At 51.4% G+C, this 27,817-nt stretch overlaps 2 protein-coding genes across 2 annotated transcripts in view; one reads left to right on the top strand and one right to left on the bottom strand.

Moving 5' to 3' along the window:
- Positions 1-837: 837 nt before the first annotated feature.
- MEAK7 (MTOR associated protein, eak-7 homolog) lies at positions 838-12,341 on the top strand. The gene is made up of 8 exons (XM_044269383.1): positions 838-889; positions 5,511-5,665; positions 6,185-6,418; positions 6,522-6,669; positions 6,750-7,184; positions 7,756-7,874; positions 8,269-8,448; positions 11,006-12,341. Exons 2-8 carry the CDS (start codon positions 5,528-5,530, stop codon positions 11,120-11,122), a joined length of 1,371 nt encoding a protein of 456 aa, XP_044125318.1. The 5' UTR covers positions 838-889; positions 5,511-5,527; the 3' UTR covers positions 11,123-12,341.
- A 55-nt stretch (positions 12,342-12,396) lies between these two features.
- The window catches only part of ATP2C2 (ATPase secretory pathway Ca2+ transporting 2), a 76,755-nt gene continuing 61,334 nt past the window's right edge, over positions 12,397-27,817 (bottom strand). The window contains exons 16-19 of the mRNA XM_044269341.1: positions 17,875-18,036; positions 17,093-17,188; positions 16,445-16,586; positions 12,397-12,534 (exon numbers count right to left, since the gene is read on the bottom strand). Coding sequence (XP_044125276.1) covers positions 12,416-12,534; positions 16,445-16,586; positions 17,093-17,188; positions 17,875-18,036 — 519 coding nt within the window. The 3' untranslated portion in view covers positions 12,397-12,415. The remainder of the gene's footprint in view (positions 12,535-16,444; positions 16,587-17,092; positions 17,189-17,874; positions 18,037-27,817) is intronic.

Genomic DNA, 27,817 nt, shown 5'->3' with positions numbered 1-27,817 from the left:
CAGGGGAGGTCTGGGGTCTGTATACAGGGGAGGTCAGGGGTCTGTATACAGAGGAGGTCAGGGGTCTGTATACAGGGGAGGTCAGGGGTCTGTATACAGGGGAGGTCAGGGGTCTGTATACAGGGGAGGTCAGGGGTCTGTATACAGGGGAGGTGTGGTCTGACAAGTTGGGGCGTGTCCTGTATAAATGGGCGGGGCATAAGATACATTTTGCACAGCAGTTTTTCTTCCCGTCTCTTAATAAAATAAAATTCACGTATTTGACAAGACAAATGTCCAACGCGCACGTCCGTAGCCAGCGGTCACATGACTGCACCAGCCAATGACGCCATTTCTGCGTTCATTGCATCATATGACATCACGAGGGGCAAAGTAATAGGGGAGATTTAAAGGGGTTCTCTCACTTCAGCAAGCGCACTTACTAATGTATTGTGATTCTCCATATTGCCTCCTTTGCTGGATTCATTTTTCCATCACATTATACACTCGACCTCTCTGGTGGCCAGGACTGTGGGGGCTCACACAGGCTGGTGCTATTATATTATTACTATTATAGACTGGTAAATCACTCACACACCTGCGCCATTTCCGCAGACAGGCCTCAGAAGGCGCATTAGAACATCACTGTCCAGGACTCTGAGGAGCAGATTGACGTCAGGCGCTAGGACCCAGTTGAGCGCCAGTCTCTAATATGGCGAAGTGCAGCTTTCCGCCCACATGGCGTCTCCCTCACTTGCCTGATGCTGATTGGATACTGACTCTGCCACTCACACAAACCTCCCGCGCTACTTGTGAATGGGCAAGGCAGACTGGGGGGCGGGGCAGTGACGTCACGGGGTCGGGGATTCTGGGCGGGACGTTGGGAGAAGTCGCAGGAGGAGGTTAGAGGGTAAGTAACCAGTACTATCATACTGGGGGGTATCTACCTCTATTACTATCATACTGGTGGGTATCTACCTCTAGGACTGTAACACAGGGGGGTATCTACCTCTAGGACTGTAACACGGGGGGTATCTACCTCTATTACTATCATACTGGGGGGTATCTACCTCTATTACTGTCATACTGGGGGGTATCTACCTCTAGGACTGTAACATAGGGCGGTATCTACCTCTAGGAATGTAACACGGGGGGGTTAGGTATCTACCTCTAGGACTGTAACACGGGGGGGGGGGGGTATCTACCTCTAGGAATGTAACACGGGGGGGGGGGGGTATCTACCTCTAGGACTGTAACACGGGGGGGGGTTATCTACCTCTAGGACTGTAACACGGGGGGGTTATCTACCTCTAGGACTGTAACACGGGGGGTATCTACCTCTAGGACTGTATAACGGGGGTATCTACCTCTAGGACTGTAACACGGGGGGTATCTACCTCTAGGACTGTAACACGGGGGGTATCTACCTCTAGGACTGTAACACGGGGGGGGGTATCTACCTCTAGGACTGTAACACGGGGGGGGTATCTACCTCTAGGACTGTAACACGGGGGGGGGGTATCTACCTCTAGGACTGTAACACGGGGGGGGGGTATCTACCTCTAGGACTGTAACACGGGGGGGGGGGGTATCTACCTCTAGGACTGTAACACGGGGGGGGGTATCTACCTCTAGGACTGTAACACGGGGGGGGGGTATCTACCTCTAGGACTGTAACACGGGGGGGGGGGTATCTACCTCTAGGACTGTAACACGGGGGGGGGGGGTATCTACCTCTAGGACTGTAACCCGGGGGGGGGCGGGTATCTACCTCTAGGACTGTAACCCGGGGGGGGGGGGTATCTACCTCTAGGACTGTAACACGGGGGGTTATCTACCTCTAGGACTGTAACACGGGGGGGTTATCTACCTCTAGGACTGTAACACGGGGGGGTTATCTACCTCTAGGACTGTAACACGGGGGGTATCTACCTCTAGGACTGTAACACAGGGGGTATCTACCTCTAGGACTGTATAACGGGGGGGTTATCTACCTCTAGGACTGTATAACGGGGGGGTTATCTACCTCTAGGACTGTAACACGGGGGGGTATCTACCTCTAGGACTGTATAACGGGGGGTATCTACCTCTAGGACTGTAACACGGGGGGGGTATCTACCTCTAGGACTGTAACACGGGGGGGGGGGGTATCTACCTCTAGGACTGTAACACGGGGGGGGGGTATCTACCTCTAGGACTGTAACCCGGGGGGGCGGGTATCTACCTCTAGGACTGTAACCCGGGGGGGGGGTATCTACCTCTAGGACTGTAACACGGGGGGGTATCTACCTCTAGGACTGTAACACGGGGGGGGGGTATCTACCTCTAGGACTGTAACACGGGGGGGGGGGTATCTACCTCTAGGACTGTAACACGGGGGGGGGTATCTACCTCTAGGACTGTAACACGGGGGGGGGGTATCTACCTCTAGGACTGTAACACGGGGGGGGGGGTATCTACCTCTAGGACTGTAACACGGGGGGGGGGTATCTACCTCTAGGACTGTAACCCGGGGGGGGCGGGTATCTACCTCTAGGACTGTAACCCGGGGGGGGGGGGGGTATCTACCTCTAGGACTGTAACACGGGGGGTTATCTACCTCTAGGACTGTAACACGGGGGGGTTATCTACCTCTAGGACTGTAACACGGGGGGTATCTACCTCTAGGACTGTAACACAGGGGGTATCTACCTCTAGGACTGTATAACGGGGGGGTTATCTACCTCTAGGACTGTATAACGGGGGGGTTATCTACCTCTAGGACTGTAACACGGGGGGGTATCTACCTCTAGGACTGTATAACGGGGGGTATCTACCTCTAGGACTGTAACACGGGGGGGGTATCTACCTCTAGGACTGTAACACGGGGGGGGGGGTATCTACCTCTAGGACTGTAACACGGGGGGGGGGGTATCTACCTCTAGGACTGTAACCCGGGGGGGCGGGTATCTACCTCTAGGACTGTAACCCGGGGGGGGGGGGGTATCTACCTCTAGGACTGTAACACGGGGGGTTATCTACCTCTAGGACTGTAACACGGGGGGGTTATCTACCTCTAGGACTGTAACACGGGGGGTATCTACCTCTAGGACTGTAACACGGGGGGGTATCTACCTCTAGGACTGTAACACGGGGGGGGGTATCTACCTCTAGGACTGTAACCCGGGGGGGGGGGGGGGTATCTACCTCTAGGACTGTAACCCGGGGGGGGGGGGGGTATCTACCTCTAGGACTGTAACACGGGGGGGGGGGTTATCTACCTCTAGGACTGTAACACGGGGGGGGGGGTTATCTACCTCTAGGACTGTAACACGGGGGGTATCTACCTCTAGGACTGTAACACGGGGGGTATCTACCTCTAGGACTGTAACACGGGGGGTATCTACCTCTAGGACTGTATAACGGGGGGTATCTACCTCTAGGAATGTAACACGGGGGGGTATCTACCTCTAGGACTGTAACACGGGGGGGGGTATCTACCTCTAGGACTGTAACACGGGGGGGGGGTTATCTACCTCTAGGACTGTAACACGGGGGGTATCTACCTCTAGGACTGTAACACGGGGGGTATCTACCTCTAGGACTGTAACACGGGGGGTATCTACCTCTAGGACTGTATAACGGGGGTATCTACCTCTAGGAATGTAACACGGGGGGGTATCTACCTCTAGGACTGTAACACGGGGGGGGGGGTATCTACCTCTAGGACTGTAACCCGGGGGGGGGTATCTACCTCTAGGACTGTAACACGGGGGGGGGGTATCTACCTCTAGGACTGTAACCCGGGGGGGGGTATCTACCTCTAGGACTGTAACCCGGGGGGGGGTATCTACCTCTAGGACTGTAACCCGGGGGGGGGGGGTGTATCTACCTCTAGGACTGTAACACGGGGGGGGGGTATCTACCTCTAGGACTGTAACGGGGGGGGGGGGTATCTACCTCTAGGACTGTAACACGGGGGGGGGGGGTATCTACCTCTAGGACTAGAATTGATTATATAACGTACATTAGGCTCTTTGGATGTGAAAGGGTTAAGCGTATAATTGACGGGTGAGATCTGATCAGCGATTGGACTCAGTGTTTATGGTGGAAACATTCGGCTCCTGTGTCACCTGTAAATATGAGGGTGAGGGATAAGCGGCAGCACCTGACCGCCGCCACTTCTGTTCCCTGATGTGAATGGCCTCCAGAGCTGCGCTCACAATTCTGCTGTGTGTCAGATGGTGCTCCCACAATGCCCTGCGCTCTGGTGACAGTAAATCAGCAGATTCTGGGTTGCAGCTCTGGATGTGACTGGAGACATTTAGTAATTGCCGCCCCTCCCAGGTTCACCCCCCTTTATCTCTCTGCTGTGTGGTCAGTGCAGTCGCCGCCCCTCCCGGGTTCACCCCCCTCCTATTTCTCTGCTGTGTGTGGTTGGTGCAGTCACCGCCCCTCCCGGGTTCACCCCCCTTTAGCTCTCTGCTGTGTGTGGTCAGTGCAGTCGCCGCCCCTCCCGGGTTCACCGCCTCCTTTGTCTCTCTGCTGTGTGCGGTTGGTGCAGTCGCCGCCCCTCCCGTGTTCACCGCCTCCTTTGTCTCTCTGCTGTGTGTGGTTGGTGCAGTCGCTGCTCCTCCCGGGTTCATCTCCCCCTTTAGCTCTCTGCTGTGTGTGGTTGGTGCAGTCGCTGCTCCTCCCGGGTTCATCTCCCCCTTTAGCTCTCTGCTGTGTGTGGTCGGTGCAGTCGCTGCTCCTCCCGGGTTCATCTCCCCCTTTAGCTCTCTGCTGTGTGTGGTCAGTGCAGTCGCCGCTCCTCCCGGGTTCACCCCCCTTTAGCTCTCTGCTGTGTGTGGTTGGTGCAGTCGCCGCCCCTCCCGGGTTCACCACCTCCTTTGTCTCTCTGCTGTGTGTGGTTGGTGCAGTCGCCGCCCCTCCCGGGTTCACCGCCTCCTTTGTCTCGCTGCTGTGTGCAGTTGCCGCTCTTTCCGGGTTCATCTCCCCCTTTAGCTCTCTGCTGTGTGTGGTTGGTGCAGTCGCCGCCCCTCCCGGGTTCATCTCCCCCTTTAGCTCTCTGCTGTGTGTGGTTGGTGCAGTCGCCGCCCCTCCCGGGTTCACCTCCCCCTTTATCTCTCTGCTGTGTGTGGTTGGTGCAGTCGCCGCCCCTCCCGGGTTCACCTCCCCCTTTATCTCTCTGCTGTGTGTGGTTGGTGCAGTCGCCGCCCCTCCTGGGTTCACCCCCCCCTTTATCTCTCTGCTGTGTGTGGTTGGTGCAGTCGCCGCCCCTCCCGGGTTCACCTCCCCCTTTATCTCTCTGCTGTGTGTGGTCGGTGCAGTCGCCGCCCCTCCTGGGTTCACCTCCCCCTTTATCTCTCTGCTGTGTGTGGTTGGTGCAGTCGCCGCCCCTCCTGGGTTCACCTCCCCCTTTATCTCTCTGCTGTGTGTGGTCGGTGCAGTCGCCGCCCCTCCTGGGTTTACCTCCCCCTTTATCTCTGGTGTTTGTGGTCGGTGCAGTCGCCGCTGATCCGGACGCTTTTCTCTTTCACATTTTGCAGCTGATGTCTCCTCGGTGATGGGGAACGCGGAGAGCAGCGCCTACCAGAGACGCCTGGCGCGGGTGCCACCCGCAGAGCAGGTCCAGATAGGGCATAGCTTCGACAACATGGCTGCAAATCCCAGCAAGAAATGCGTGGGTCTGACGGCGTTCCAGGTGAGAGGCGGCGGACATGGCGTGAGGTGGATGACGATTTACTGAGAGTGGTGACAAATATGAGCATCTGCTTGATACAGGGGCCTGAATAACCCCATCTCTGCTTGCTGTCAGTGAATGGGGACATCCAGACACTGACCACACCTCCTGCTAACACAGCTGAGGACTTGTTACAGTGTTTTAGTGACGGTAAGATCCGGGTGTCCAGGACTGGAGAAGAGTGTCTACCCTAGCACATTGTAACAAACCCTTGGATTTTCAGCTTCCAAATGTAAATAAGAAGGTTCCCTTTCACTGACAGCAAGCAGATGAAATTGGTGATGAAGGCTGTCAGTAAGCTAAGGCTTTATTTCCAGGAGACGGCGCTGGCCCTTTAACTAGAACATGAGTAGGATTGTTGTGGCCAGTGATCAGCTCCCTGGGGTTATTGCCGCTTATCTCTGTTTATGGGCGGGATCATGTCTGGGGGCTCCACCCTCCCCCCGCTTTCACCCAGAATCCTCTGCTTCCGCCTCCCAGGATTCCATTGGGCATTCCCTTCCGGGCTCCATGTCTCAGCGCATTTTTCATGGGATGCGGAGTGTCAACATAACCGGCAAAACCGCGGCGTGCGTTCCGGAGGTGACCAGGGAACAGTTTGTTGTCTTCATCATCGACCTCCTGAGAGGGACGGCCGAGGAGAAGAGCGCGGTCATCCTGCCAATGATCGGCGCTGACAGCAGCGAGCAAGTAACGGGGCAGCAAGTTCAGCAGGTGAGTACCAGCCTGTGGGGGCGTCACAGTCCTCTCATTATATACGGAGGCTTCCTGCGTCCTCTATAATAACGTATTCTAACGTTTCCCGTCTCCTCCCCAGTTCCTGGAGGACTTGATTGGCTCTGCTGTTCACGCGTTACGGCAGCAGAACGCGCTTTCCGGATGGAGCCTCGACAACACCCGGGACTGCGCGTCCGGGACCCGCACCCTGGCCACCCAGCTGCTGACACAGCTGCAGAAGCTGAGCGGTAACCAGCTCAGTGAATGAAGGGTTAATTACATTGAACCATGAGCCTAGTGTGACCCCGGGTGTCCTCTCATGTGGCAGGTGGGCAGTCGCCAGACGCCGCGGAGCTCTCGTCCTTCTCCAGGGCGGCCATTGAGGACTGGCTCTACAGGGCGCCAATCATCTCCACATTCCTCAGAGTCGCCGTCGCCTCGCCGTTCTCCATCCTGCGGCAGAATCTAGAACAGCAGAGAGATGTCAGCAGCCTGGTGCCGCGCTGCCGCAGAGGGAGGGCGCCCGGCTTCAGCAGCCTCCTGGACCTGCCCGCCATCATGTACCTGAACTCCCACCTGCCCTCCGAGATGCAGCACAAATGGCGGCTGCTCTTCACCAGCCGGGTCCACGGCGAGAGCTTCTCCCAGCTGTGTGGCCACCTGCTGGACCAGGGACCCAGCCTGCTGGTGCTGAGGGACTCCGGCGGCTGCATCTTCGGAGGATTCGCAGCGCAGAACTGGGAGGCGAAGCCGCAGTTCCAGGGTGAGAGTCACTGCAGCGCCAGCCTCTTAAAGGGGCGGCAAATGAAGCTTCATCTGTGCTGGGCGAAAAGTTCAGCAACTTTCTAATAGACTTTGTGTGTCCATTCCTCACCATATTCACTGACAACAAGCAGAGATCTTCAGTGTTCAGAGGCTGACAATCCATTCGCTACTGTTGGTTACAATGTATCGAGTTTAGAGAATCCTCAACTCCAGACTGATACATTGTTACAAACTATCACCGCAGGAGAGATCCGTGTTGCTGCTGTGTTTAGCTCACAGAGGGTTGTCTGTACTAACACATTGTAACAAACCCTGACGTATTAGGCTTGTATGTGGTGTTCAGTTCTGCATATAAATAAGCTGGTTTCCATTTGGTGACAGTAGGCAGAGATCTTGAAGTTGCAGGGATTCATGCAAAGTTTATTAGAAAGCAGCAGAACTTGTCAGTATACAGTTTTACATGGGACTGCACAATTTATTCCTGCTTGGCCCTTTAAATGGCCAGCCCAGGGAACTTCTGGGGAGAATGTTTTGCTGTAATCACTCTGTGCTGCTGTGTCTTTCCTTAGGTGACAGCAGATGCTTCCTATTCACTGTGGCGCCGCTCCTGGACATCTTCACGTACACAGGATACAATGACCACTACATGTACCTGAACCATGGCCAGCAGACCATGCCCAACGGACTGGTGAGTGCCCGCTGTGTGTACTGGTCACTGGGCGGGCGTTAACACTGTGCTGGGAGCTGGAAAAATGCCTGTGAATCCTCCAACAGGGATCTAGAATTGCTGCAGCAATACTCCTGTTGGTTAGAAGGCATCCTCCTGGCCCATAGGCTGCTGGTGCATGCTGGGAGTTGTAGTCTCAGCCACTAGTTACTGACCACTAGTGTAAAATACTGCAATTGGTTTTGCATCCTGAAGTTACCTTTTTCACCACAAGATGGCAGCAGAGTATAAAAAAAATACAAGTTGTTTCCATCATTTAAAGGGGATGTCTACATCACTGCTGGGGCTGCAGCAGGAGTGGGTGATGGGTAGTGGGACTAAAGTATTGCTAACCTGACGCTTTATGTCCTCGCAGGGTATGGGGGGGCAGCACGACTATTTTGGACTTTGGATTGACAGTAACTTTGGAAAAGGCCACAGCAAAGCGAAACCGCGGTGCACGACATACAACAGCCCCCAGCTGTCCGCCACAGAGGAATTCTCCATAGACTCCATGGAGGTGTGGGGGCTCGGGGACCTGTCTGAGGAGCTACAGGTGAGTGGGAGAGGCACATGCAGGCAGGAAAATAACCCTGCACCCCCCGATCACTGTGTCTATAGAGTATACTGCACCCCCCGATCACTGTGTCTATAGAGTATACTGCCCCCCCGATCACTGTGTCTATAGAGTATACTGCCCCCCCGATCACTGTGTATATAGAGTATACTGCACCCCCGATCACTGTGTATATAGAGTATACTGCACCCCCTGATCACTGTGTATATAGAGTATACTGCACTCCCCGATCACTGTGTATATAGAGTATACTGCACTCCCCGATCACTGTGTATATAGAGTATACTGCACCCCCCGATCACTGTGTCTATAGAGTATACTGCACCCCCCGATCACTGTGTATATAGAGTATACTGCACCCCCCGATCACTGTGTATATAGAGTATACTGCACCCCCCCGATCACTGTGTATATAGAGTATACTGCACCCCCCGATCACTGTGTATATAGAGTATACTGCACCCCCCCGATCACTGTGTATATAGAGTATACTGCACCCCCCGATCACTGTGTATATAGAGTATACTGCACCCCCCGATCACTGTGTATATAGAGTATACTGCACTCCCCCGATCACTGTGTATATAGAGTATACTGCACCCCCCGATCACTGTGTATATAGAGTATACTGCACCCCCCGATCACTGTGTATATAGAGTATACTGCACTCCCCCGATCACTGTCTATATAGAGTATACTGCACCCCCCGATCACTGTGTATATAGAGTATACTGCACTCCCCCGATCACTGTCTATATAGAGTATACTGCACCCCCGATCACTGTGTATATAGAGTATACTGCACCCCCCCATCACTGTGTATAGAGTATACTGCACCCCCCCCGATCACTGTGTCTATAGAGTATACTGCACCCCCCGATCACTGTGTATATAGAGTATACTGCACCCCCCCCCGATCACTGTGTCTATAGAGTATACTGCACCCCCCGATCACTGTGTATATAGAGTATACTGCACCCCCCGATCACTGTGTATATAGAGTATACTGCACCCCCCGATCACTGTGTATATAGAGTATACTGCACCCCCCGATCACTGTGTATATAGAGTATACTGCACCCCCCGATCACTGTGTATATAGAGTATACTGCACCCCCCGATCACTGTGTATATAGAGTATACTGCACCCCCCGATCACTGTGTATATAGAGTATACTGCACCCCCCGATCACTGTGTATATAGAGTATACTGCACCCCCCGATCACTGTGTATATAGAGTATACTGCACCCCCCCCCATCACTGTGTCTATAGAGTATACTGCACCCCCCCCATCACTGTGTATATAGAGTATACTGCACCCCCCCGATCACTGTGTATATAGAGTATACTGCACCCCCCCGATCACTGTGTATATAGAGTATACTGCACCCCCCCGATCACTGTGTATATAGAGTATACTGCACCCCCCCGATCACTGTGTATATAGAGTATACTGCACCCCCCCGATCACTGTGTATATAGAGTATACTGCACCCCCCAATCACTGTGTATATAGAGTATACTGCACCCCCCAATCACTGTGTATATAGAGTATACTGCACCCCCCCGATCACTGTGTCTATAGAGTATACTGCACCCCCCCCCCCCGATCACTGTGTATATAGAGTATACTGCACCCCCCGATCACTGTGTCTATAGAGTATACTGCACCCCCCCGATCACTGTGTCTATAGAGTATACTGCACCCCCCGATCACTGTGTCTATAGAGTATACTGCACCCCCTGATCACTGTGTCTATAGAGTATACTGCACCCCCCGATCACTGTGTCTATAGAGTATACTGCACCCCCCCGATCACTGTGTCTATAGAGTATACTGCACCCCCCGATCACTGTGTCTATAGAGTATACTGCACCCCCCGATCACTGTGTCTATAGAGTATACTGCACCCCCCGATCACTGTGTATATAGAGTATACTGCACCCCCCGATCACTGTGTATATAGAGTATACTGCACCCCCCGATCACTGTGTATATAGAGTATACTGCACCCCCCGATCACTGTGTATATAGAGTATACTGCACCCCCCGATCACTGTGTCTATAGAGTATACTGCACCCCTCCATCACTGTGTATATAGAGTATACTGCACCCCCCCCCATCACTGTGTCTATAGAGTATACTGCACCCCCCCGATCACTGTGTATATAGAGTATACTGCACCCCCCCGATCACTGTGTATATAGAGTATACTGCACCCCCCCGATCACTGTGTATATAGAGTATACTGCACCCCCCGATCACTGTGTATATAGAGTATACTGCACCCCCCCGATCACTGTGTATATAGAGTATACTGCACCCCCCCGATCACTGTGTATATAGAGTATACTGCCCCCCCGATCACTGTGTATATAGAGTATACTGCACCACATTGCCCTGTCGGTTTCATCTTGCTGCTGCTGCAGTGCATTCTGGGAGATGCAGCCGAGTACAGTGACTGCAGCTCTGGCTGTATGTGCAGTCCCATGTAAGTGTCTTACGTCCCTTTCTGTGTCTATTCTTGTCCAGGTTAAGAACAAGAAGAGCATCCTGGATGCAGACCCAGAGGCGCAGGCGCTGCTGGAGATGACGGGACGGACGCGGCAGAGCGATGGACTCAGGGATAAAGACGACGATGAAGCATAAACTAAGGAGAGGACGGGAGGCCAGAGGGGACTCCAGATGAAACTCCGGGGCTCATCCTCCCGACGCCGCCATTATTATTATTGCCAGCTTTATTATGGGCTTCAGGTCCTGCAGTTCAGGCGTTCACCACAAGATGGCAGCAGATTCACATTAACAGGCTATGGTGCTGCCCCCAGCAGAGCGCGAAGCTCATCCTCCGCCCCACGTTTACCAGATTTTATAGAAGAAAACTTTTATTACGTAATTTTTTTCCGATCCGATGCTAATCTCTTGTCCCGCTTCAGGGCTGAATTTACAGCTTTTAAAATAATTTCCTCCACTGGAAACTGTAATAAATGAAACGGTGGAATCTGGCGCCTCTCCCTTATTCACATACAGCGCCAACCGCCGTCATTCTTTTGCATTTGTTAAAACGTGGCCCCCACTCGTTTACATTTGGAATCACAAATCTGCAAGATCTCCACCGTCAGAGGAATCATTGACATAATGGGAAATATGGCCGTGTGCGACCCCCTGGAAGCTGGTGATGTGCCAGTGCCGATTGACCCGTGGAGGGACCGCCGCAGTCCAGAAGATTGCTCCCGTCACTGGGACTTCTTCTACCAGTACCGACTGGTTTCAGGCTGCAGTCCACAGGAGCACACTGAGATCTTGTGGACTGCAGCCATCATTAGCGTCTCAGTCTGTGGTCCTTGTGGACTGCAGCCATCATTAGCGTCTCAGTCCGTGGTCCTTGTGGACTGCAGCTGTCCCTCCAGTGTTAAATCCGTAGTCGCAGCTTATCTGTGTAGCCCAGGGCTATACGGAGGCTGACGTGTCAGTGGAAGCCATGCTGCATTGCACCTCCGTACGTACAGCACAGAATTTAAGGGGCTCATTCGTGCGTGCACGAGCCGTCACACTTGGGCGTCCACATGCGGCAGAAATGTTGGGTTTACAGAACTTCTGGGGCATGTGACTAGTCCTACCGCCCCCAGGCCTTAGTGTGGACCCCTCTGGTGTGATGCTCTGCAGGGCAGGTTCGATTGACTCCCAGACTCGTTTGTATTATTTAAAAAATAAATGATTAGTCTTTAATTGTAAATGAATTGGAAAATACAAAAAAAAAAAAAAAGACGATGATTTCTCCTTCGAGCCAGGAATCGCTGTCGTCGCGGTTTAGTCTTTCCGGTTTTCATGCCTGTTAAATGTTTTCTCCAATAAAACACAGCAGTGTCGACTTCACATAAATAATAAAGCGGACGGCGCAGTGCACGTTGCGGGGGCAGGGCGACAAGAGCTACGCGGTCGTCTTCAGATTTCCTCTTCTAGGACTTTCACCATCTTCTTCCGGCAGCAGCACTGCTCGCAGAGTTTAATCAGCTCCGACACCACGAAGACGGAGGACGCCAGACCGGTGAGGAAGAGCAGGTCTGCAGGGGAGAAGAAGGGGTTAAGGTAAGAAAGGGCACCTCCTCCGCCCCGGGGGCCGCCGCTGTGGTCACTATCACTGCTGCAAGGTTTTCCTTTCAGAATCCTGGGAATGTTGGGTGACCCCCTCGGTGCAGCAGCCATATTGGTTGTCAGCCCGCGTTCCTGTGTTCATGAATGTCAGAACTTCCTTAGGGCTCATGCACATGAGCGTATTTTTGGTCCGCATCCGATACGCATTTTTTTTGTGGGTCAGATGCGGACAGCTGTCCACATCCGTGTCCTGTAGAATACTGCGGTGCCGGCTTTATTATTCGCTCCTCTGCTCGCTGGTTACATTGCGTCCATGTTGCTGGGCTCACAGTTTGCGGTTAGATAAAGGGGCATTTTCTCAGTTGACCCCAAATTTGATTTGTGCGCAACTTGTTTCACTGTTAAACGCGGTCTTGTGTTACTCGCGGTTATAGCTGGGATGTGCGCTCCCTCTGTGCCTCTCATGCTGCCGCTTTCAGAGCGCGTTTCCTGGCGCATGCGTAGTTCGCCCGCTGGGACGCCAACCTCGTACGTGCGTCTTTATTCGCCAAAGTATATCTTTGTTCACACTGCCCTTTCTGTAGCTGTTCTCCAGCCGCGTTTCGGAATCATATCGCTCCTTCCTCGGTGGTATAAAGAGTAATGGATGAAACTTGGGACATGACCTTCAAATGTATAGGTCTAGTTGGCTCTGACCCAATTCCTGGACCGGATTATTATTTAACATGGTCCGTATTACAGGTAAAGATTCTCATTGTGCGTTTGTTGAAAACGTAGGATTTTTCCCATAACATTTAACACAATACAGTTAATTTTTTTTTTTATATCAAATGAACCTACACAAAAAGCATAATAAAAATAAGTCCATTAAAATAAAAAATATTAATTTTCTCCTTTTTATTTTAATGGACTTAAATGTTTATTATGTTTATGTTTTTTGTGTAGGTTCATTTGACCCCAAAAAATTGAACTGTGTTGTGTTAAATGTTATGGGAAAAATCCTACGTTTTCAACAAACGCACAATGAGAATCTTTACCTGTAATACGGACCATGTTAAATAATAATCCGGTCCAGGAATTGGGTCAGATGCAAAATAGACCTACAAGTCTCCGTTCACACGTGCGCGGAGCCATTCATTCTCTATGGGGACGGAATGGATGCGGAGAGCGCACTATGTTCTGTCCGCAGCGGCGTTCCGGTCCGCAGCTTCGCAAGAAAATAGAGCATGGCTTATTCTTGTTGGAGAATAGGCATTTCTATGGGGGTGCCGGCCGGGGGTCCTGCGGATCCGCAATACACTACGGGCGTGTGAATGGACCCTAAATTTGAAGGTCATGTCCCAAGTTTCATCCATTACTCTTTATACCACCGAGGAAGGAGCGATATGATTCTGAAACGCGGCTGGCGAACAGCTACAGAAAGGGCAGTGTGAACAAAGATATACTTTGGCGAATAAAGACGCGAGTACGAGGTTGGCGCCCCAGCGGGCAAACTACGCATGCGCCAGGAAACGCGCTCTGAAAGCGGCAGCATAGGAGGCACAGAGGGAGCGCACATCCCAGCTATAACCGCGAGTAACACAAGACCGCGTTTAACAGTAAAACAAGTTGCGGACAAATCAAATTTGGGGTCAACTGAGAAAATGCCCCTTTATCTAACCGCAAACTGTGAGCCCAGCAACATGGACACAATGTGACCGGTGAGCAGAGCTCACTGCGCGCATAGTAATAGAAGAGCGAATGATAAAGCCGGTGTTCTGCCAGATCTCTATACCTTGCGAAAAGTCTATACTGGAAGTGACGCGGCCGCACAGGAATCAGCTGGAGGAGGGTGTGCGCGGCACTGCGCAAGCGCACATCCACTGGATTAGCAAAGAATCATTGCAGTGCCGCGATAGAAGTACTTAGGGGTATAGAGATTTTGCAGCGCAAAATGTTTCATCAGATCTCCCTACCCCTGAGTGCGCAGGCGCGCACAAATCATCAGTCGCAGTTCATCCTTACCGCAGAGCCGAGTGCTGGATACCGAGGTCACCACATAGTACAGCTGAACTGCAACTGATGATTTGTGGGCGCCTGCGCGGGGTAGGGAGATCTGATGCAACATTTTGCGCTGCAAAATCTCTATACCCCTAAGTGCACAAAGTACTCCTATCACGGCGCTGTAATGATTCTTTGCTAAGCCGGTGGATTTGCGCTTGCGCACACCCTCTTCCAGCTGATTCCTGTGCGGCCGCGTCACTTCCGGTATAGACTTTTCGCAAGGTATAGAGATCTGGCAGAACACCGGCACCACAGTATACTAAAGAACATCACTGACCGCGCGAATGAACAAACTAGAAGGACGCTGCTACTTTGTATATTTTAGCGCAAGCTCCGCATTTAAAGGGACAGTATATAAAGTTGCCGTTTATTTTTGTCTATTTGCCTTATAAGGCCTCTTTTACACAAGCGTGACGGATTAGGTCCGATTGCGTTCAGTTTTTTCCGCGCGGGTGCAATGCGTTTTGATGTGTTTTTCACGAGCGTGATAAAAAACTGAAGGTTTACAAACAACATCTCTTAGCAACCATCAGTGAAAAACGCATCGCACTCGCACTTGCTTCCGGATGCAATGCAATTTTCACGCAGCCCCATTCACTTCTATGGGGCCAGGGCTGCGTGAAAATCGCAGAATATAGAACGTGCTGTGATGCGTGAAAATCACCGCTCATCTGCACAGACCCATAGAAATGAATGGGTCCGGATTCAGTGCGGGTGCAATGTGTCACGCATCGCATCCGCGCAGAATACTCGCTTGTGTATAAAGGGCCTAACCCTGGGTTCACACCTGAGCGTTTTACAGCGCGTTCAAACGCGCTGTAAAACGCTCAAGACATGAAATCCAATACTTCCCTATGGGAATGGTTCACACCTGGGCGTTTTACAGCGCGTACGAACGCGCTGTAAAACGCCCGACGCTCAAACAAGTACTTGAGCTTCTTTGGGGCGTTTTGACGCGCGTTTGTGGCCATAGGACACTGCAGTCAATGACACAAACGCGCGTCAAACGCGCGTTTACTATTACAAAAACCGCGCATAAGAACGCGCGACAAAAACGCGCGTAAAACGCGCGTTTGAGAAGCGCTCAGGTGTGAACCCAGGGTTAGGGTTTTCGATGTGAATGAAATGGTTTTATTAGTCAGTAAAGGGGCTCATGCACACGACCGTTGTTTTGCGGTCCGTTTTTCACGGATCCATTGTTCTGTATCAGAGTTTTTTTTTCTCTGATTTAAGTCCTCTTCCGTTCCTGCACAAAACATATCCGTATGGTTTCCGTATTTGATACGTTTTTTGCAGATCGGAAACAGTAACTTATTAATCACCAAACCTATGGGCTCGGCGTAGCATTTCTACAGTATGGATCCGCCAAATACGGATGTGTTACGTATTTTTTGCAGACCCATTGACTTGAATGGGGCCTCGGACCGTGATTTGCAGACAATAATAGTGCATGCACTACTTTTTTGAGGAACGGAAATACGGAAACGGAACGCACACTGAGTACCTTCCGTTGTTTTTGCAGACCCATTAAAGTAAATGGTTCCGCATACGGTCCGCAAAAAAATACGTTCATGTGCATGAGCCCAAAGTCTATGCAGATTACCGTGAGCGCTGCGCTCCAGTCTCCTCTATACTGTGAAACATGTCCTATTGTCCGTTTTACGGAACAAGTTTCCGGGTAACGACCAGTCAGTCCTGCTGAACACTGGCTCCCAGCTATTCTCACTCCCATCATCCACCTCACTTGGTGATACAGCAGTAATTACAGGTTCTCCATCATTGCCCTTAGCTGCTGATACAGCAGTAATTGTGGATCCCTACTCCCACCGGACTCACCCAGTGCATGTAGGTTCTGTGTCAGGAACACTTTCTGCAGGGGGGGGATGTAGATTACGGCCATTTGACCCAGGATGGAGCCGACCACGGACAGCCAGAACATCCGGTTCCTGAAGATGCCGATCTCAAAGATTGTTTTATTCTGGAAAAAGACGGCGACAATTTAAAGGGGCGGCACAGGAAATAACACATCGCGCCCTGCGCTCCAAATCAGGGCAGGTTCCTGAATCTTCTCAAACATTCCCCTCACGTTTGAGGCTCCGTCACCTGGCGCACCTCGCTGCTTCTCCTATTGGGTCCGGTTTGGCGCATCTATGACGGCACGTGCGCACTAAAGGTATACACTAGCCTAGAGGAACGGGGAAAGTCCAGTGCGCACGTGCCGTCATAGATCCGCGGGATCTCAGGTGGCCGCCTCCGAGTGCGCCTTTTGCTAATTAGCATATTTTTAAAAGTTGATTTTCCTGCCAAACCGGACCCAATAGAAGCAGCAGCGAGGTCCGCTTTTTGTCAGCCCTACCAGGCTATATGCCCAGTAGGGTACGCTGGCACCAGGTGCGTTTGTTTCTCTGTGGGGTCCAGTTCCTTTACTGGGGGCCACAGGGTGTCTTATGATATAGACGGTAGAGAGATCAGAGCCGCACTCACCAGCGACCGGCAGGACAAGGCGTTGAACATGTCAAAAAACACGAAACACGTGAAGGTCATCGTCGTGGTTCTGGGAGTCACTTTCCCATCCGGAATCTGAGTGCAGAGAGTGAAATGGAGGTCACATGACTGTTCTGCAATTAGGACCATGCTGGGAGCTGTAGTGCATACCTGCAGGAGATGCGGAATTTCTACGCCCCCATCGGCGGCTTCGTGTTTGCCCCTCATTTTGGAAATTAGTGACTTAACTATGGAATCAGTGGTTAAAGGGGTTCTCCGGGAATTAAGAAAATGCCTAAATATGACTTTATTATAAATATATTCCCAAATACCTTTCATTGGTTATAAGGGCTCGTTTGGTCCGGGGAGCAATGATTAGGAGAAATAAAATGGCCGCTGTCCTATTAGTGCACACAGAACCCGTCCTAAGCGCACAGCCGCCTCCTCTCTGTACTTCATGTCTCCTCATGAACTCCGTTCCTTCAGAAATTCGGCTGAAGATCTTATTAAACAGTGATCCCTGACGAGCAGAGAGGAGGATGAGGCGGCTCTTTAGCTCAGTGCTGTCCTGCGGTGTGACAGGTTCTGTGTGCACTAATAGGACGGCGGCCATTTTATTTCTCCTAATCATTGCTCCCCAGACAAAACGAGCCCTTATAACCAATGAAATATATTTAGGATAAAATAATATTTACACATTTCTAGATTCCTGGAGAACCCCTTTAATGGCTGCCTGCACTGAGCTCCTCGCCCGCAGCTCTCGACAATTGCAATGGTCTAACCTCTTTCCAGAAGACAAAGAGCGTCCCGCTGATGATGATGGCGGCCGAGAGCAGGATCTTCAGGAGTAAGGCTTTGCTAAGGATCGCTTCCTTGGCATTCCTGGGGGGCTGCTTGATGGCATCTTTATCCACAGGCTCCACCCCCAAACTGAACCGCGGGAAAAGAAATGGTTAATACATTACAGGGGTTCAGCTGCAGATCTAAGGGTAAAGTCATAGAGCGACGGTCGCCCCTATAGAGAGGCCACAGCACAGCCGATGAAATGTCACTCTGACAACACTGCCCTCCTACAGACGCAAGTAATAAGTGTATGTCCCTGTCCGGGGTACAACGTGTGTCCGCTTTAGAGGGGCAAGAGACAGTCTCACCATGTGCAAGGGTATGTCCACACATCCTGCATTATACTCCAGAGCTGCACTCACTATTCTGCTGGTGCAGTCACTGTGTACATACATTACTTATCCTGTACTGATCCTGAGTTACATCCTGTATTATACTCCAGAGCTGCACTCACTATTCTGCTGGTGCGGTCACTGTGTACATACATTACTTATCCTGTACTGATCCTGAGTTACATCCTGTATTATACTCCAGAGCTGCACTCACTATTCTGCTGGTGCGGTCACTGTGTACATACATTACTTATCCTGTACTGATCCTGAGTTACATCCTGTATTATACTCCAGAGCTGCACTCACTATTCTGCTGGTGCAGTCACTGCGTACATACATTACTTATCCTGTACTGATCCTCAGTTACATCCTGTATTATACTCCAGAGCTGCACTCACTATTCTGCTGGTGCAGTCACTGCGTACATACATTACTTATCCTGTACTGATCCTGAGTTACATCCTGTATTATACTCCAGAGCTGCACTCACTATTCTGCTGGTGCAGTCACTGTGTACATACATTACTTATCCTGTACTGATCCTGAGTTACATCCTGTATTATACTCCAGAGCTGCACTCACTATTCTGCTGGTGCAGTCACTGTGTACATACATTACTTATCCTGTACTGATCCTGAGTTACATCCTGTATTATACTCCAGAGCTGCACTCACTATTCTGCTGGTGCAGTCACTGTGTACATACATTACTTATCCTGTACTGATCCTGAGTTACATCCTGTATTATACTCCAGAGCTGCACTCACTATTCTGCTGGTGCAGTCACTGTGTACATACATTACTTATCCTGTACTGATCCTGAGTTACGTCCTGTATTATACTCCAGAGCTGCACTCACTATTCTGCTGGTGCAGTCACTGTGTACATACATTACTTATCCTGTACTGATCCTGGGTTACGTCCTGTATTATACCCCAGAGCTGCACTCACTATTCTGCTGGTGCAGTCACTGTGTACATGCATTACTTATCCTGTACTGATCCTGAGTTACATCCTGTATTATACTCCAGAGCTGCACTCACTATTCTGCTGGTGCGGTCACTGTGTACATACATTACTTATCCTGTACTGATCCTCAGTTACATCCTGTATTATACTCCAGAGCTGCACTCACTATTCTGCTGGTGCGGTCACTGCGTACATACATTACTTATCCTGTACTGATCCTGAGTTACATCCTGTATTATACTCCAGAGATGCACTCACTATTCTGCTGGTGCGGTCACTGTGTACATACATTACTTATCCTGTACTGATCCTCAGTTACATCCTGTATTATACTCCAGAGCTGCACTCACTATTCTGCTGGTGCAGTCACTGTGTACATACATTACTTATCCTGTACTGACCCTGAGTTACATCCTGTATTATACTCCAGAGCTGCACTCACTATTCTGCTGGTGCAGTCACTGTGTACATACATTACTTATCCTGTACTGACCCTGAGTTACATCCTGTATTATACTCCAGAGCTGCACTCACTATTCTGCTGGTGCAGTCACTGCGTACATACATTACTTATCCTGTACTGATCCTCAGTTACATCCTGTATTATACTCCAGAGCTGCACTCACTATTCTGCTGGTGCGGTCACTGCGTACATACATTACTTATCCTGTACTGATCCTGAGTTACATCCTGTATTATACTCCAGAGCTGCACTCACTATTCTGCTGGTGCGGTCACTGTGTACATACATTACTTATCCTGTACTGATCCTGAGTTACATCCTGTATTATACTCCAGAGCTGCACTCACTATTCTGCTGGTGCGGTCACTGTGTACATACATTACTTATCCTGTACTGATCCTGAGTTACATCCTGTATTATACTCCAGAGCTGCACTCACTATTCTGCTGGTGCAGTCACTGTGTACATACATTACTTATCCTGTACTGATCCTGAGTTACATCCTGTATTATACTCCAGAGCTGCACTCACTATTCTGCTGGTGCAGTCACTGCGTACATACATTACTTATCCTGTACTGATCCTCAGTTACATCCTGTATTATACTCCAGAGCTGCACTCACTATTCTGCTGGTGCAGTCACTGCGTACATACATTACTTATCCTGTACTGATCCTGAGTTACATCCTGTATTATACTCCAGAGCTGCACTCACTATTCTGCTGGTGCAGTCACTGTGTACATACATTACTTTATCCTGTACTGATCCTGAGTTACATCCTGTATTATACTCCAGAGCTGCACTCACTATTCTGCTGGTGCAGTCACTGTGTACATACATTACTTATCCTGTACTGACCCCGAGTTACATCCTGTATTATACTCCAGAGCTGCACTCACTATTCTGCTGGTGCAGTCACTGTGTACATACATTACTTATCCTGTACTGATCCTGAGTTACATCCTGTATTATACTCCAGAGCTGCACTCACTATTCTGCTGGTGCAGTCACTGTGTACATACATTACTTATCCTGTACTGATCCCGAGTTACATCCTGTATTATACTCCAGAGCTGCACTCACTATTCTGCTGGTGCAGTCACTGTGTACATACATTACTTATCCTGTACTGATCCTGAGTTACATCCTGTATTATACTCCAGAGCTGCACTCACTATTCTGCTGGTGCAGTCACTGTGTACATACATTACTTATCCTGTACTGATCCTGAGTTACATCCTGTATTATACTCCAGAGCTGCACTCACTATTCTGCTGGTGCAGTCACTGTGTACATACATTACTTATCCTGTACTGATCCTGGGTTACGTCCTGTATTATACTCCAGAGCTGCACTCACTATTCTGCGGGTGCAGTCACTGTGTACATACATTACGTATCCTGTACTGATCCTGAGTTACGTCCTGTATTATACTCCAGAGCTGCACTCACTATTCTGCTGGCGCAGTCACTGTGTACATACATTACTTATCCTGTACTGATCCTGGGTTACGTCCTGTATTATACTCCAGAGCTGCACTCACTATTCTGCTGGTGCAGTCACTGTGTACATGCATTACTTATCCTGTACTGATCCTGAGTTACATCCTGTATTATACTCCAGAGCTGCACTCACTATTCTGCTGGTGCAGTCACTGTGTACATACATTACTTTATCCTGTACTGATCCTGAGTTACATCCTGTATTATACTCCAGAGCTGCACTCACTATTCTGCTGGTGCAGTCACTGTGTACATACATTACTTATCCTGTACTGACCCCGAGTTACATCCTGTATTATACTCCAGAGCTGCACTCACTATTCTGCTGGTGCAGTCACTGTGTACATACATTACTTATCCTGTACTGACCCCGAGTTACATCCTGTATTATACTCCAGAGCTGCACTCACTATTCTGCTGGTGCAGTCACTGTGTACATACATTACTTATCCTGTACTGATCCTGAGTTACATCCTGTATTATACTCCAGAGCTGCACTCACTATTCTGCTGGTGCAGTCACTGTGTACATACATTACTTATCCTGAGTTACATCCTGTATTATACTCCAGAGCTGCACTCACTATTCTGCTGGTGGAGTCACTGTGTACATACATTACTTATCCTGTACTGATCCTGAGTTACATCCTGTATTATACTCCAGAGCTGCACTCACTATTCTGCTGGTGCAGTCACTGTGTACATACATTACTGATCCTGTACTGATCCTGAGTTACATCCTGTATTATACTCCAGAGCTGCACTCACTATTCTGCTGGTGCAGTCACTGTGTACATACATTACTTATCCTGAGTTACATCCTGTATTATACTCCAGAGCTGCACTCACTATTCTGCTGGTGGAGTCACTGTGTACATACATTACTTATCCTGTACTGATCCTGAGTTACATCCTGTATTATACTCCAGAGCTGCACTCACTATTCTGCTGGTGCAGTCACCGTGTACATACATTACTTATCCTGTACTGATCCTGAGTTACATCCTGTATTATACTCCAGAGCTGCACTCACTATTCTGCTGGTGGAGTCACTGTGTACATACATTACTTATCCTGCACTGATCCTGAGTTACATCCTGTATTATACTCCAGAGCTGCACTCGCTATTCTGCTGGTGCAGTCACTGTGTACATACATTACTTATCCTGTACTGATCCCGAGTTACATCCTGTATTATACTCCAGAGCTGCACTCACTATTCTGCTGGGGCAGTCACTGTGTACATACATTACTTATCCTGTACTGATATTGAGTTACATCCTGTATTATACTCCAGAGCTGCACTCACTATTCTGCTGGTGCAGTCACTGTGTACATACATTACTTATCCTGTACTGATCCTGAGTTTTACATCAAGACACGGAGGCTCCTATTGCTTTCTCCTTCTTTACTTTCCACCAATAGCAGCAAAGAAGAAATTTACATAATCATAACAGTAAAGGACCCTCCCCTCTCAGATCCTATAATAAGCAGTGTCCTCTTAGTAACTTCCTCTTTCTTTGCTGCTCCACCAAAGATAAGTCATTTCTGTGTTTTATGGCTGTTGTTACATGTTTTATGAGTCTCATTAATCTTATTAACCTGTGATTTGGCTAAGGATTGTCTATAATGCATAGCCTTTCTATCCCTTTGCTGGGTTAGGTGTTTCCCCTCATCGTGGGTATATCTTTCCCTATTGTGGGCCTGCTTGCCCCACGCTTATTGCGCTTATTGCGCTTATTGCTTGGGGGTCTCCCCCCCCTCTTCTCCCCTCTGACCTCCGTTCCTCCTCCCCTGCGGCGTTTTCTTTTGGTCTCTCCGCTGTTTCTCTTAGGGGTTTGCTCTGCGTCTCCCCCCCCTTCCCCTTAGCTTTACCTCTTATCGCTGCGTCCCCTCCGGTTATCGGCGCTTCAGGTGTCAGCGGCGGGTCCCGCTCGCTTCCCGCGGCTCCGAGATCTCGCGGGATCTCGGCGGCCATCTTGGGGAGCTCCCGCCCTTCCTATCGCGGGTTTTCGTACGTCACTTCCGGTCTGGTTTGCGCTCGGTCGGCTGGCTGTGCTCCTGCTCCTACTCCGGTTCGGCAGCTTCTGGGGTGATTAACCCCTAGTTAGTTTAGGTTTTTTTCCCTCTATTCCTGGCCATCTTAGCTTAGACCTCCCTGCTAGGTTAGGCCATCAGGATCGTTATAGATATATATACATTTACCACATTATGTCCTCTGATCGCTCCCCCTCTGGGTCAATTCCCCCCCCATCCACTGGGGACGCCGATATTCCGGCCATGAATGCGCAGGCCCTAGAGCTTCAACGCTCGGTCTCCAGCGCTATTATAGAGGCGATGGGATCCATGTCCTCTATGATCTCTAAAACCATCTCTCAGGCCCTAGCTGCCCATGCCCCTGGCCCCTCTATTCCCGCGCCTGTGCTTACTAGCCCGCAGCCTACCATTGTTGAACCTCCTGCACCCCAGGAGACTATGATCGGTGTGTTCCAAGCCACCCATGATAGCGCGCTTAGATCGCGCAAAAGAGCCTTGCCGCGTCAGGCAGAACGGACGCGAAAGTGGAAATGTGCTAGAGCACAGACTGGCGATGTGGATTCGGATATTGAATCCGACATGGAGGCTTACGCGGAGGCGAGCGGCCATTCCGACGGGGATATTGAGATTGAGATGGAAGCCGAGTTGCCAGGTACCTCTGGTCCTAGACCATCCACCTCCGGGTCCGTGGGCGCGTCCGCCGCTGCCCCTAACGTGGTTTCCACCCCGGTGGATCCTTCAGGCAACCCGTTGTTTGACCCTGATGCCCTTCACCACCCTAGGTCGGCTGAGTGGTTGCCGGTAGCTCATGTGAGCGATTATCTGGAACATTGGGTGCGCCGCCCTCTTAGTAAAGAGGCGCGCAGTAAACTCCGATCTGAATGCCCCAGACCTTTGATCCCCAATAAGGTCTGTGAAACGCCGTCTGTGGATCCAAAAATGACACAGTTTTTGGCTAAGACCGGCTGGAATCCCCGTAAGGGGCTAGATTCCGCACTGAAAAGTTGTCAGGATAAACTCCTTGACATCTTTGGGCCCCTCGCCAAAATCTTTGAGATGGCCGAATCGGCCAGAGTGGACGGCTCTCCGGTAGATCCGGAGGAGCTTACAGGCTGGATTCAGAGGGCTATTTGTATTGCGGGCAGCACCAACTCCTCCCTGGCCATTGAACGGCGTAAAGCCATATTGTTTAAGATTGATCCGAAATTGGCCAACCTGGCACTGACCGAGGCAGGGAAGGATGCACAAGGCCTGCTCTTCGGAGACTCCTTCATTAAGGACCTCAGCAGATACGTGGGAGCTTTTACTGCCCTGGACAAGGCCCAGTCCTCAATGCGTAGGGTCTTCCAGGGACGGGTCTCCACTAGGGCCGGCAGTAGCAGGGGCCGTCTGTCCGGCCGATCCAGTTTTCAGGCCCGCAGCTCGGGCAGAGGCTCCTTCAACCAGAGACCGCCCTTCCAGGACCACAGGAATCCTCCTCCATTCTTCCCGGCCAGAGGCGGCCAATGGCGTTCGAGGTCTGTCCGAGGAAACCCCAATTTCCGAAAGTCCTTCGGTAAGTCTTCCCCCTGTGGGGGCTTCTTCTTTGGTTCCTTGTGTAGGGGGCAGACTCCGTCTTTGTTCCCACGTTTGGTCCAGCATTACATCAGACCCGTGGGTGCTGACCACGGTACAGAGGTTCCACATAGAACTCACGGGTTCACCAGACCTCATTCCTTCTCCCCCGCCATTTCCCCTAGCCCCACCAGACAGAGAGCTCGTGGACTTGGAGCTGTTTTCACTTTTTCAAAAGAGGGCGATAGAGAGGGCCCCTTCCGCCCCGAGGGGCGTGCTCAGCAACATCTTCCTAGTTCAGAAGAAAGGTGGGCAAATGCGTCCAGTGATAAATCTCCGGGCACTGAACTCTGTGGTGCGCTACCGCCACTTCAAGATGGAGGGGATTCACCTCCTTCGGGACTTATTGATCCCAGGGGACTGGATGGTGAAACTGGACCTCAAGGATGCCTATCTGACGGTCCCGATTGCCGCTTCATCCAGGGATCTCCTGCGCTTCTTGTGGAAGGGCGAAGTGTGGCGCTTCACTTGCCTCCCGTTCGGCCTTTTCTTCGGCGCCATGGTGCTTTACCAAGCTCCTGCGTCCAGTCGTGGCCTGGCTGCGGAGTCGGGGTGTACGTCTAGTCATCTATCTGGACGACATCCTCATTATGCATCAATGTCAGGCGGCGCTGCTTCGACACCTTCAATGGACGTCGGACCTCCTCTCGGCTCTTGGTTTTCTACTGAATCCCGAGAAGTCCTGCCTCACGCCGTCTCGGCGGATGGAATTCCTGGGCTTCACTGTGGACTCTGTTGCGGAATCTCTCAGTCTCCCGTCAGAGAAGTTGCGGACGATCCGCAAGGAATTGAGACATGCCCTTTCAGCATCGTCCCTGTCCCTGCGTCACCTGGCTCGTATTATTGGCCTGTTGGCCTCCTCCATCCAGGCGGTGTTTCCAGCCCCTCTCCATTATCGGGCCCTTCAACGCCTGAAGATTGCTCACCTTCGTTCCGGGGCCTCGTTCGCGGACATGGTGATTCTGGATCAGGAGGCTCGGGAGGAACTTCGTTGGTGGTTAGGCAACTTGGAAGCCTGGAACGGCAGAGCGATCTTCGGATTTCAACCGGAATTCACGATAGAGTCGGACGCGAGTCTCCTGGGCTGGGGTGCCCACTGCGAAGGTGTCTCCACCGGGGGTCGGAGGCCGAGAGCCATCTTCACATCAACGCTCTGGAACTCCTGGCGGGCTCGTTTGCCATCCGCAGTTTCTCCAATGGCATGGCGCATGCCTGCATCCGATTACGCATGGACAATGTGTCGGCGGTCCGCTACGTCAATCACCTGGGCGGCACTCAGTCGGCTACCTTGGCGCGACTGGCGAAGGAGTTCTGGTCCTACTGTCTCTCCAGGGACATCATGGTGCAGGCGGAGTACCTTCCGGGTCTACACAACATCCGGGCGGATCGGAGTTCCCGCTGCTTCACGGACGGCAGCGACTGGAGGCTAGCGCCGGAGATGTTCTCCGCGATCTCGGATACCTGGGGCCCTTGCGCCGTGGACCTCTTCGCGTCACGGCTCAATACTCACCTTCCCAGGTTCTTCAGCTGGCGCCCGGATCCGGAGGCGGAGGCGGTGGATGCGTTCCTTCAGGACTGGTCTTCGGCTCTGCAATACGCGTTTCCTCCTTTCGCCATGATCCCGAGGATGCTGCTGCAAGTTCGTCGTCAGGTTGCGGAGTTGGTGGTGGTGATCCCCTTCTGGGGGACTCAAGCATGGTACCCGGTCCTCCTGGAACTCCTGACGGACGTGCCTCTCCTCCTTCCGGGTCGGACGGATCTCCTCCAGGGCCCTCTGGGTGCTCCTCACCCCCTGCTGCTCGACGGCTCCCTTCAGCTCCTGGCGTGCCGGATCTCCGGACTCCCGGAGAGGTCGCAGGCATTTCGGAGGCAACTCGACGCCTCCTGGACAACGCTTGGGCTCCCGGCACCCGAAAATCTTATCGGGCAGCTTGGGGATCTTGGGCTAGCTGGTGCGTGGAGCGGGACCTTGATCCCGTTTCGGCGCCTGTGACCCATTTGCTGCAGTTCCTTACATCCCTGTTTGAGGCGGGAAAGGCTTATCGGACCATTAATTTGTTCCGTTCGGCGATTTCTTCGACTCATCAGGGTTTTGATGGCGTTCCGGCGGGCCAACACCCTTCGGTGTCACGCCTGCTGCGTGGATCTCGCTTGGCCCGGCCTCCTCGGCCGCGCTTCACCACTACATGGGACGTTTCCCTGGTCCTCTCTTTTCTCTCTGCTTGGCCTGAGAACTCGGCTCTTTCCCTTCGGCAACTGTCTGCCAAGTTGTTGGCCCTCTTTTGTCTCATTTCTTGTAAGAGGGTTTCCGATGTCAGGGCTTTGGATCATGACGCTAGGTCCTTTTCTCCCGAGGGAGTCACGTTTAACATTACGCGGCGCACTAAGACTAATATTCGGTCTGTCTCTTATCCCTGTTTCCCGTCTTCCCCGGCGCTCTGTCCGGTAGCCTGTTTGCGGGAGTATGAGTCGCGTACTAGGGCTCACCGCTCTGCGAACGTTCCGCAGCTGTTCCTCTCCATCCGCCATCCTTTTGGCCCGGTGTCTAGTCCCACATTGGCGCGTTGGATGAAGTGGGTCATGTCCCTGTCTGGGATTGATACGGCGGTCTTTACCGCTCATTCGGCCAGGGGCGCGGCCGCCACTGCCCTGGCCGTTTCGGGGGCTCGTTTGGAGGACATTTTGCGCTTGGCTGACTGGTCTACGGCCACAACGTTCAGAGAATTTTATTTTCGTCCGCCCCCTCATGTGTTTTCATCGATTATTGATCAGCTTTGAACTTGCAATATGAGCCTCCGTGTCTTGAGGTAAAACTAAATGATTTTCCTATTTCATGACGTAAAGTCATAGTTTTATTAAAGACACGGAGGCGAGTATTGCCCGCCCGGGGTTGTTCCTGCCCTCCCTTTTGTGATTTTAATTTATTGGACTGTTTACATTGTCGTTTATGGTTATTTAGTACGTAT

This window comes from Bufo gargarizans, chromosome 10, assembly GCF_014858855.1.
Source record: "Bufo gargarizans isolate SCDJY-AF-19 chromosome 10, ASM1485885v1, whole genome shotgun sequence".
Taxonomy (NCBI): Eukaryota; Metazoa; Chordata; class Amphibia; order Anura; family Bufonidae; genus Bufo; species Bufo gargarizans.
Note: the sequence above shows the minus strand (reverse complement) of the source record. Positions and strands in the feature narration are given on the sequence as shown.

Coding starts and splice junctions, on each gene's coding strand:
- MEAK7 (XM_044269383.1), top strand. CDS start 5,528: ATGGGGAACGCGGAGAGCAGCGCCTACCAGAGACGCCTGGCGCGGGTG. Junction 6,419..6,521: donor CGGGGCAGCAAGTTCAGCAG/GTGAGTACCAGC, acceptor TCTCCTCCCCAG/TTCCTGGAGGACTTGATTGG. Junction 6,670..6,749: donor ACAGCTGCAGAAGCTGAGCG/GTAACCAGCTCA, acceptor CTCATGTGGCAG/GTGGGCAGTCGCCAGACGCC.